Source organism: Larus michahellis, chromosome 21 (assembly GCF_964199755.1).
Source record: "Larus michahellis chromosome 21, bLarMic1.1, whole genome shotgun sequence".
Taxonomy (NCBI): domain Eukaryota; kingdom Metazoa; phylum Chordata; class Aves; order Charadriiformes; family Laridae; genus Larus; species Larus michahellis.
The window spans coordinates 3,457,891-3,469,324 of record NC_133916.1 but is presented as its reverse complement, the minus strand read 5'-3'; the positions used below and the strand labels follow the sequence as shown (position 1 = coordinate 3,469,324).

The following is an 11,434-nucleotide window of genomic DNA, read 5'->3' as shown; positions in this document are numbered from 1 at the left end:
GACCTGCAAGAAGGACACGGGATTTGGGACACCATCACCCCCAGCCCATCCTCACGGTGCTCCCCACACAAGAGCGTCGGTCACACGCAGGAAATCACAAGACACCTTTTGCTTTCCCCCCCCTACCCCCCCTATTTCTTTTTTTTTTTCCTCCCCCCACTTCTCCAGAGGCCAAGGCAGTTTTTTCTCCTGCTCCTCTCCTCCCTCCGGCCGCCCTCCATCCCTCCAGCCGGGATGATTGCAAGGCTGGCCAAAGTGCATCCACTCCTCTGCCATGTGAAGAATATGACACAGGCAGAACAAACAGAAAGAGGCAGGAGCTGTTACAGGCAGCTATTTTAAGTTAAAAACAAAAGACCAACAACCAGGTGGCTTTTTTTCCCTCCCACAAAGCATCTCGTGGGTACCCGGGCCACCTGTCTACCCTCGTCATTTGAAACTAAACCGCAATTTGCCGCCAGCCAAAACCAAAAAGCAAATAAACAAATAAAAAAAAAATATAATATAAAAGATCAACATCAGCAGGTAACTCAGACTCTCGTGAAACGTGCACTTTAGGCAATCCCCGGTTTTCCGTCCCAGTCCGGGCTCAGCGGGTTGCGTTTCAGATTTACCATCCAGAGGGAAGCGGCAAAGCCGCCATCTCCCTTTTCCCAAACTCAGGAATCAGGCAGTCCAAATAAAATCCAAATCAAGGGAAGAGCCTGGTGCCAGGGCCAAGGACCTGGGGGCTTCGGGGGGCTCTGGGTGGCCCCGTGCCCAGGGATGGGGGACCCGGCTCGAGGGACCCCTCGTGCCTGCAGGGATGCCCCAAAGTGCGCAGCCCCTCACCCACGTCTTACAGCCGCTCCCTTTGCAAAACGCCCATTTTCAGCCCCAAATCCCTGCGGAGGGGAGAAACCGAGCAGGAAGTGAAGGGGGGGGGGTACACCCATCCCGAGGAGGTGCCCATGGTCCTCAGTTACCCAGCACCCAGCCCCCGTGGCCAGCAGCACCCCTGGGTGCTGCGGTGCCGCCGGTGCCAGGCTGCTCCCACACAGATGGGGTCAGAGAGAGCCCGGCCGAGGAGCAGCTGTGGGTGCCATTGTCCCTGCGGGTGCCATTGTCCCTGCTCACGCGCCTGGGCTTTGTCCTCCCCGAACAATGGCCGGGGCGAAGCCACCTGCAGCCAGTGCCCGGGAGGAAGGGACGAGCCCGGCCACTGTCCCCCCTGTGCCTGAAATCGGGGCAGTCCCTTTCTTCGCGGCTGAGGGTTGGGGTGCAGCAGAGGGCAGAGCCCCCCGCCACGCTGCCCCCTGACCCCGAACAGGGCTGAGGGCCAGGACCTGCCTTTTGGGGTAAATCCAGTGCACAGGGTCACTCCTGGTGGGCACCGAGGGCAGCCAGTCCCACAGGTGGTGGCATGGGGACAGGATCCGGCTGGAAGGGACTGTGACCCCAACAGTGTTGTTCCCCCCGCCAAAGCATCCCTGGGGCATGGTGCCGTGGGGATGTTGAGGTCTTCTGCTGGGACGTGCCCTTGACCCCTGTGTCCTGATGATGCCCCGGGGCTGTGGGGTGAGAGGACAACGTGCCCGGGGACAAGAGACCTGGGGGCAGGAGTCCTGCATCCCCCAGCTCCTCCCCTGGGTGACCACGTGCCCACCTTGGATCCCTGCTGAAGGGCACCAGGGCTGTGGGGGGCCCTTGTGACACCCACAGATTCACCCGCCTTTATGTCACCCCGATCAACCCCACACCTTCTCCGCCAGCCCCAAAGTCCATGTCCGCCCTCCCCTGGGAGCGCTGGCAGGAGGTGAGGGTGCTGGTCCCTCAGCTGGGGGCTCATCCCTCCCTTCCGAGGCTGGGGAGTGAAGGGGGGGGTCCCACAGCCCATTGCCAGCAGGTCCTGGGGGGGATTGAGCCTCTCGGCACCCCAGCTGTGGTCCTTAGCGCTGGAAGGTGGTTGCTGTGGCTGGGAGGCAGAGGGGGGCGGCGAAGGTCCCCTGTCCCTCCTGGGGCTCAGCCTGTCCCTCTGCCGCCGCTCAGACGGGGTGGACAAACTGGTAGACGAGGCGCTGGGAGATGTCGGGTTTCCGGATGATGCCTTTCTTGTAATACTGCCGGATGGAGCGGCTCAGCTTGTCGTAGTTCATGGCCGGGCGGTTCTTCCGGATGCCCCACAGACGGGCCACTTGTGCCGAGTCCTCGATCTTGAAGATGCCTGGGAGGGGAGCGGGGCACGGCGGGGAGTTACGGCCTCTGCTGTCCCTGCCCCAAGCCCTGCCAGCACCCGCCCCAGGGCCACCGGAGCACCCACCCACCCACCCACCTTTCTCCTTGTTGAGCCAGCGGATGAAGCGGCCGTAGTTGTGGGGCTTCAGCAGCAGCTCTTTGAGGAACTGCCAGAGGTGGATGGGTTGGCCGGCGCAGGACGAGTCCACCTCGCTGTCCGCCCAGCTGGTGTCACCTCCTGCCGCGGGAAGGGACAGGGGTCGGTGAGATGGGAGGGAAAAAAGAGGTCTCGCTGCTTTGCACCACCCCAGGGACCCACATGGAGTCCTCATCCGGGAAAACACGGCCCGATGCCTGTGGGTCTCTGGAGACTCAGTCCAGGCGCTGGGTCTGGAAGCACCGCTTTCTCCTCCCCATCTTGGAGCAGGGAAAACAGCTCCGTCCTGCCCTTGCGCAGCCCCACAGGGATGCACGGGGTGTGGGATGGGGCTGGAGAGGGTGTCGTGGCCATTTCCCCTTCGCTGCACCTTGCAGACAGCCCAGCGGCTGCTCCGGGACGGAGGGAGTGCAGGCACACGGATGCTGCTGCAGCAGCCGCTCCAACGCACCAGATAATTGCAATTAAGCATGGAGTGACCTCTCAAACACCCCGGACCTGTCTGAGGCAGAAGCGAGGCCAGTGGAGCTGAGCCCGCGCAGAACTCACCACAGTATCTGACATCTCCCGGGGCAGCTTTTTCCTTCATCCAGGCAGCTGGAAGGGAAGAGCGGGCGGTCAGAGGAGCTGCGGAGCATCGCCCCCCCTCTCAGCTCCCTCCCAGTCCCCCGTGCCTACCGGACTTCCAGATGTCGAGGTGGGCATGCAGGATGTCGCCGCAGGCGGGCGAACGCTGGCAGAACTGCTCCTCGGACATGGCACACAAGTCCTTTCCCGACAGCTCCTGGAAGGACTTCCCGATCTGCGGCAGCCGGTACTGGTGCTCCGTCCACAGGATCCACTTCTGCACGTTGCCGGGGCTCCAGTCCGCGGGGTCTGGAGGCAGAGGGGGAGCCCGGCCGGTGACAACATGGGCAAAGCCCGGGGAAACTCATCTCACCCCACACAGCCCCAGGAACCTGGTCCCTCCTGCTCTGCTGCAGCATCACCCAGCAGGGTGGCAGCACCCAGCTCCCAGCCTGCCCTGGTCCCCCGGGACACACTGTCCCCTTGCCACCTCCTTTGCTTTGGGAAGCCTCACACAGCCTTCTGGAGCCCCACTTGCTCCCTGCACCATCCCTGGTGACACCAAATGCTTCAAGGGAGTGGGTGGCAGAGCCCGTATAAACCTAAGCGCATCCTGAGACTGCTTGTGTCACGGCAGCGATGCCCCGAGGACAATACCCCAGTGATGCCCCATGGCAGCGATGCCCTGAGAACACCCCAGAGATATCCCATGGCAGCAACACCCCAGGGAACTTTGTCCTGGGCTGTCCTGCTCCCCTCACGCCCATCCCCTTGCCCAGCACAGGTGACACCAGCTGGCTCCAGGCTGTCCCCAACCCCACACACTCATCTGCCTGTTCCCCACGTCCCAGGGAAAATGGGGTAGAGAAAAGGATAATAAAAGTCACGCTGTTGGCTCCTTGCTACCACACACCATCCCCAGGTGGTCAGAAAAGCACCTCGAAAACGATGCCCTCGGGGGGAAGGGACCCCCAGCTCAGGGGAGGGGACGGGCTCAGCATCAGGTCACTGTGTCCCTGCACCTCCCCGGCTCTGTGGCACCGCTGGGTCACCCCGGCACCCCAGACCCAGCCCAGGGCTGTGCGTGAAGCCCTGCTAACCCCTGCCTAAGGTTAAGTCAGAGACAGCGAGGGCAGAGGGGCATTTTTTGGCATCCCTGGGCGTTAGCAAACAGCCCTGGAGTGATGCCGGCAGGGGAGCCAGGCAGAAGCTGCGCTCCCCAAAACCCCAGCTCCTGGTTGTAAACCCCAAGCTGCAGCATGGCGTTAGTCCCCGCACCACGGCGTTAGTCCCCGCACCATGGCGTTAGTCCCCACATCATGGCTTTAGTCCCCACACCAGCACATCCCTCCCTCGCTGCACCCAATGGCAGGGCCGACCCTACCCACAGCCCCCTGGGGAGGGCCGGGGGGGCACCCACCTGCGGCGATGTTGAGGAGCTTGCAGGCCGTCTCGATGTCCTTCAGCACTTCGCCCACCACCATGCTCTGCACTTGCTCCAGCGAGTGCTCCTCCAGGTGCAGGCTGGCCTGCAGGTCCCCCTCGGTCCCCAGCCCCAAGCCCTGGCTGTCGATGATGGGACATTGCTCCGGCTCCTTCTGCGCCTCCCCTCGCCCCCCCTGGGCACAGCTTTGGGAGGGTTCCCCCACGCCCTTGGTGGCCCAGGCGATGTCCTCCGGGTAGAGCATGTCGAAGTAGTGCAGGCAGAAGGCAGGCAGGGGCTGCTCGGGGGTGGCGGGGGGGCTGGGGCTCTCCGGGCAGCCCCAGCTCCGCGTGTCGGGGTCCTGCGGGGGGGGCAGCAGGGCAGGATCCGGCCGGGCCGGGCGGCCGTGGGGCAGAGCGGTCAGCCCGGGGCTGGTGCTGCCCATCCCTCCGCTCAGCTCCGAACCTGCCGGGAGAGGAGAAGAGGGGAGGCTCACCCCGGCACCGATTCCTGCCTTCCCGCCCAGCGGCCAGGCACAAAGGGAGGAACTAAGCCTGTTAGAGGGGAAAAAAAAACCTCCAAAGAGACCCACGGTGCCCTGCGAGCCCTTGGATGAATGCAGGCTTGGGGTCAGCCATGGGGTTGGGGGGGCTCTCCTCATTTTGGGAGGGCCAGACGCAGCAGCCGGCAAGGAGAAGGAGCCCGGGGGATAAGCGGGTCCTGAGCACCGCGGGATTTAGGGTCTTGCTCTGAATTGCACACCGGGTTGGCAGCAGTTCAGTCCCAGCCGGGGCTGAACGCCCTTGCAGGAGGCAGTGAGGGATGCTGGAAGGTCTCCAAAGCACCCATGGAGGGTGGCCCGTGGGCATGAAGGGCTGCGGGGTGTCCAAACCACACAGGCACGTTTCTGTGAGTGGGAAACATCACCTGCTGCTTTCACCCGAGGGTGCTCCGGTGGCGATGGCACCCAAACCCAGCTCTCCTGGGCGGGGGACCGAGCCCAGCACCGCAGCACCCAGCTCTCGGCTGCTGCTGCCAACCCCCGAACGAGAACTTTCCTTTTACCCTCTTGCAAGGAAAAGCTACCCAAAATCAGCCCGTCCCCATCTGTCTCTGGTACGTGGGGAGTCCTGGAGGCCGTGGAGAAGAGGATGAGCCTGCTGAATTTCCATGGCAACACCAGGGAACGGCTCCATCCATGGAGAAACCTCCCCAAGAGCCATGGGAGGCTTTGGGAAGAGAAAGCCCCCGCCAGGGGACAGGCTGGCGATGGGCACGGCCAGGGCACTGCCGAGCTCCTTGCCTGCCTCCGGCATTCCTTTTTACAAGAAGAAAAGACAAAAACATCCCAAATCGGTGATTTAAAAGCAGAAAAAGTAGCAGCTTTTGCAACAGAACCTACAATAAAAAAAAGGAGCGTGCAAAGCCTGAACCAACCTCAATCCCCACTAAGGAAACCAGGCAGCCCCCAAAGGGGGATGGGGGACAGTGGCCAGGCAAAGGGGGGCCCTGTTTGCTCTAAATCCCAGCTGAGAGGGGGGGGGAAAACAGTTTGAAAGACTAAAAATGAAAATACACCATCGGGTACTCGAGCGCGGGGAGCCGAGCAGCCGGCTGCTTGGCGTGGGAGGGACGCGAGCGCCCAGAACGGCGCGTTAACCGTCCCCCACCTCTGCTGTGCCGAACGCCGCACGGCGCCGCGCTCCGGGGCCTGCTCTGCTCCCCAGGCGTTAATTAGATGTCATTAATAGCCACGTGCTGTGACCCCGTTAACCGCAGTGAGACTGGTGGGGATGAGTTTAATGCACTTGCTGAGGATTTTAATGCCCTTAGAATATGGTTTTTGAAGCTCTGCATCACCTGCACCACGGGGAAGCTCTGCCCATTGTTTAACCCTTGGCAAAGCCAAAAAAACCTTGGACAAACACATGGAGGAACACTGGCCACCCAAACAGCACCCACACCAGCCTGATCCCACAGGGACCCGTAGGGGTTGTGGGTTTGGGAGCTCCAGCCCACGTCCCCGAGGGGTTTTGGTGGCACGGAAGTGAGGAGGAGGAGAAAGAAGGGTCGCCCACACCACCGAGCTGCCCCCGCCGCCCAAACAGTTTCCCTGAGAGATGGCGCCGGCTTCCAAACCTCTCCTTGATTTGCTCTGGATTAAAAGAAGAGCTTTAGGAGATCAGCCCTAAATCCAGCCTCACGCTGCTCCCGGCACAAAAGGGAAGCGGTAACAGCTTGTGCAGCTCCAGCTCACCGCACAGTGCCAGCCGCGGGGGTTTTATGGGGAGGGGACGGGGGTCTCATCCCCAGTGCCTCCAGGATGCTCTGGGGTCGTGGTGCATCCTCCACCCATCCCACCTCCGCTGGGCTTCGTTCCCGTAGCCTTAAGCCAGAGCCATCCCTGGGTACGTGGCAGGATGGATGGCCCCATCCCCATCCCCATCCTCCCAGTAGGGACCAGAAGGACCCGATCCCTTGGGCAAGTGGCCCCGAAAGCCTGAGCAATCAGCTGCCAAACGGTGTTGTACTCTCAGGGCGGGGGCCTTTGTTTGACTTTCTCCCGCTCTGGCACGCAGGCGGCCGGGCTGGGTGGGGACCTGTTTGCTCTAAGAAGCCACTTCGGGCAGCTCTTTCCGTCTCCTCTCCCTTTTTGCTTTTCCCTGGAAAAGGAGAGCAGCAGGGGCAGACGCAGCTGCATCAAGATGCTCACTGGGAGCACCCCAAAAACTTTCATGTTCCCCGCCCAAGATAAATAGGGCCGTGCTGGTAATTGCATCAGCCCTGGCAAACGCTCCCTGCCTTGTGCCCGCTGCCGGCGCTGAGCACGGTCCCGGTCCCATGGGCTTCGCACCGGAGCTCGCCTACGGCAAAGCCACACCAATGGAGCGTGGTGCTCATCCCGCCGCTGCAGGCAAGGGGGGAGGTGATCCGGGAATTGGCTCTTACAGCACTTTAAACAGCTTGCACCGAGTCACAAAAGCCCAACAGGTCCCTGAGGTTTTGCGTCCGTGAGCACGCAGGGACCGAGATCACAGACTCATAGAATGGGACTTTAAAGATCATCTCGTTCCACCCCCATGCCCTGGGCAGGAACATCTCCCACTAGACCGGTGCGGTGGGGGGGGCTCAGCAGCAGGTGGGGAGGCTCCGAGTGTGAGCGGTGCCGTCCCTGGGGTGCCAGGCAGAGCGGGGTGCTGCCTGTGGGACACCCTCCGCTGCCCCAGCGCCCTCCCCACGCACCGGCGCTGCCTGTGACCCTGTCACGGGCAGGCAAGGCTCCGGTGCAGAGCAGACCCCAAACCGGGATGGAGCCATCAAGTCCCCCCCACTCTTCCTCTGTGCCCGCAACTAAGCTCCGCCACCGGGGCATCGCCGGGAGGTAGCTGCCATCCCCGAGCCATCCCCTGCATCGCTCCTTGGTGCTACCCATGGACAAGGAGGGGACACCCCGACCAGCTGGGATGGGGGTGAGTTGCAGGGGCTCGTTTTCCCGGGCAGCATGAGGAGGAAAAGACAGCAGCGGCTGCCGAAGGGCACCACGACAGCCCGGCCCCCAGCAGCTGAGAGAACAAACCCGGACATTCCCTTCGAGCAGAAATCCCAGGGCAGTGGGGCTGGGATGGGGGTCCCGTGGTGTGGGGCCAGCAGTAACCCCACGGGTTCGGGTGGTGCTGGGTCATGTCTCAGTGCCACAGGGTTGCAGCGGCTCAGCCCCATCCGGAGCCGGGGGAAGCAGCGGATGCCACAGCCCAGGGGGATGCGGATGGGGACAAGGACCTCCTGCATCACCCCGAGCTCTCCTGGCAAACGCAACCCACCATCGCCCAGGGCAGCAACGCCGGCACCAGCACCGGGGGAAAGCTGGGATCAGCCCTTGGGAACCAGAAAAAAAAAAAATAAAAAAATAAGAAATCCACCCAACCACCACCCTCAAACAATGGGTCCGTTAATTAAAATTAAATCTGCAGTTAAACAGGTTGTGCCGGAGCACGGCTTGGGAAGCTCCGTGGGACCGGCAGAGGTTGGCCCGCTGTGGGAGGAGGTGCTGCCCGCGGCACCCAGGATGTCTCCCAAATCCCCAGGCGCTTCCGAAAGCCCTCCCCGGGCAGCCAGGGTGGTGGGGCAGGCTCCAGGGTCACCTCCAGCCCCCCAGCTGGGGATGGGGACAGGGACGGGGACGTGCTGTGCTCTCCAGGGAGGAACCGGAGATGTGCGGGATCCAGAGCTGTGCCAGACTGCCCGGAGCAGCCCTGCAGACACTGGGATTTGTCCTTATCGGATCCTTTCAGCTTCACCTGCCCCGTGTGGCCTCTCCCCCAGGGGTGGGAGAGGACGGGGACGCCATGTACCCAGCAATCCTCTCTGCCCAAAAGCCCATCTAGGGCTGGGATTTAGGTGGGTTTTCCCTGTTTTCTGGTCTGACTCAGCACCTCTTGCCCTGACCTCCTCCCTGGGAGGCGATGGAGCCAGAAGGCTACCGGCCTGGAAAAGACACGAACTATTTTATGAGGCCCAGACGAAGCAGGCAAAGGGACGCCGAGGTCCCCACAGGAGCCTGGGCTGCAGCAGACGGCCGGGTGCTTGGAGGCTGCGGATCTGGGGTCCCGCCAGCCCGTCCCACCCTCCCTGCCAGCCTCACCGTGCCACGTCCCGCCCGGCTGCCAAACCCTGCCTGTGCCACGCACCCCTTTATCTCGGGGTGGAGGAAGGAAGGATTGGCCAAAATCTGCCTGCAGACGGGGCAGGGGCTTGGGATGGCGCTCGGGGTGGGGGGGCTGGGGTGTGACAGCCCGGGCGTCTGACTCTGGGGCCAGGGCAAGCCCAGGACTCATGTTGGATGTATGCACAGGAGGGATGCCGCCCATCCCGGGGGTCCTGGACCCCCAGCTCCACGCCCCCCCCAGCCTTCTCCAACACCCCCAAGACACCCCCCACGGCTCCTCCTGCCGTTACCTGCATGGGTGCTGGCGCGGGGACCGAGCGTCCCCACGGGTCCCCAGGGCCCGGGTCAGGACGCCCTCTCCATCGGCGCAGGGAGGCAAACAGCAGCGGTGGGGGTGGGGATGGGCAGAACCGGGTGGCCTGACCAAAGCCCCGGAGCTCGGTGTCCCCCAGCTGAGCAGCAGAGCTTGGTGTTCCCCATGCAGGGCCAGGGAGCCCCTATTTATAGCAGCACCTTCCTCCCCCGCGCGCTCCCTGCCCATGAGAAAGCCCGTATTGTGGGGGATTTGGCAGCCGAGCGGCGTTTGTGTTTCACTAACCGAGCAGAACCATCAAAATCAAACCTAGAGCCAACGTGCCTTTAGCGCTGACAAAAAAAAAAAAAAAAATAAAAAAAATAAATAATACCCAGCGGCAAAGCAGAGCAGCGCTGAGACGGTGCAGGTTTGGTAAAGGGGTTCAAAGTGCTTTGCAGAGACACCCCTGAGCCGGCAGCTCCTCAGTGGCCACCCAGGACACTCTGTAAAGGGCTCTGGCTGCTTATCGGTCACACAGTGCCGCAAAGGACATTGTCCCCTGCTTCCCACCAGGCACAGGGGCTCGCAGGACCCTCCCCAGTGTCCCTGCTGGGACTGGGTGGGCTCGGAAAGAGATGGCCACAGCAGCCCTGGCTCCTGTCCCACCTTCCTCACCCAAGCAGGAGGGGGTTGCGAAGACACAAAGTTGGCAGATCCCATTATATTTCAGGTGACACCATCCCGAGAAGTGCTAGGAATCCCGTGCCAGGGGACAACCTGTCCCTATTTAGCCCTAACGGCACCTGGAAGTACAAGGTGCCGGGGGATGGGATGCTCACAGACAGGCGACGGCATCGCATCCACCCCAAATCGGTGCCAAAAGGGCTGTGGGAGCCCGGGAGAGAAGGTGGGTGCTGGTGGGGCATCGGGGAGGGTCGCAGCAGCAACACGGGGCTTACCTTGAGGGTGCACGGGCGGCTCAGAAACCGCATGTGTCCTGGCGTAGGGTGGGAAGAGGTGTCCCCGCGGTGCTCGGCACGGTGGCCGGGGCAGGCATGGCTCGAAGCGAGGAGCCCCGGCACCGGCAGGGAGGGCGGCCAGCAGCACCCTGCCCGGCTCAACGCCGGCCCCGCGGCAACAGGGCGGCCGGGCTGAGCCGCATCGGCTCTCGGCAGGCACCGGCGGGATGGGGACGGGGACAAGGACGGGGCACCCCGAGTGGCTCCGAGGGCAGCAGAGGGATGAAGCCAGCCGGCAGCCGTGCGGAGGAATGTGAGAGTGAAGCCGGCAGCCAAGCCGAGTGCAAGGTGCTCACCAAATGCCTCCTTTGCCCATTATATCTAATTCCTTCCTTATTTACCTGAACAAACAAGCTGGGTGCTTACCTCAGCTGGAGGTGTTTGAATAGCCCAAGCCGAGGTTAACCCTTGAGGGGTGCATTGAGACACCGGGCTGGGACCCGAATGGGCCCTGGGAGGGGAGTGCGGCAAATCCGGGCACCATTAACCCCTTCCCACTCTCGTCTGGGACACCCACCCAGAAGACGGGGACGCTGCAGGGCCGAGACCAAAGGCTCCTCCTGGTCTCTGCGGCACAGGGACCTGTTGGGTACATGAGAATCCCTGGCTGGACCCTGCAGCATGACATCGCTCCCCCGGCATGGGCTGGGCTGGGCTGGGGCCAGGAGCATCCCCGAATGATACCCCCAGAGCATCCCCAAATGATACCCCAGGAGCATCCCCGACCGATACCCCGGGAGCATCCCCAACACAAGTGCTGCGGCCACGTGGGGCTTGCAATGGAGACTGCGAGCAAGGATGCTCGGAGCCCATTGGGGACAAAAGGAGCCCCTCACACCAACCAAGGCATCCCTCACACCAGGGATACGGCAGCGTCTCCTCCCCGGGGTCCGCATTGCTGCTGCCTTCGGGCAGGACGGGGCGCTGGGGGCATGGCCGGAACGTGCAGCGCTCCGGGCCTGGGTTGTCCCCACCGGCATAAGCAGGAAAAAGCTGTTTTAACCGAGACAGACACCGAGTTGGTATTTACTGTCTTTTTTTTAACACGTGAAGAACTCAGGGCAGTTCAGGCAGTTCTCCTGCGCACGTAGCG

General features: G+C 62.6%; 1 protein-coding gene across 1 annotated transcript; it reads right to left on the bottom strand.

Moving 5' to 3' along the window:
• Positions 1-331: 331 nt before the first annotated feature.
• On the bottom strand, positions 332-9,370 carry SPDEF (SAM pointed domain containing ETS transcription factor). The gene is made up of 6 exons (XM_074564585.1): positions 9,318-9,370; positions 4,359-4,826; positions 3,050-3,247; positions 2,921-2,968; positions 2,312-2,452; positions 332-2,203 (listed from the first exon to the last, which is right to left on the bottom strand). Exons 2-6 carry the CDS (start codon positions 4,804-4,806, stop codon positions 2,025-2,027), a joined length of 1,014 nt encoding a protein of 337 aa, XP_074420686.1. The 5' UTR covers positions 4,807-4,826; positions 9,318-9,370; the 3' UTR covers positions 332-2,024.
• Positions 9,371-11,434: the final 2,064 nt, after the last annotated feature.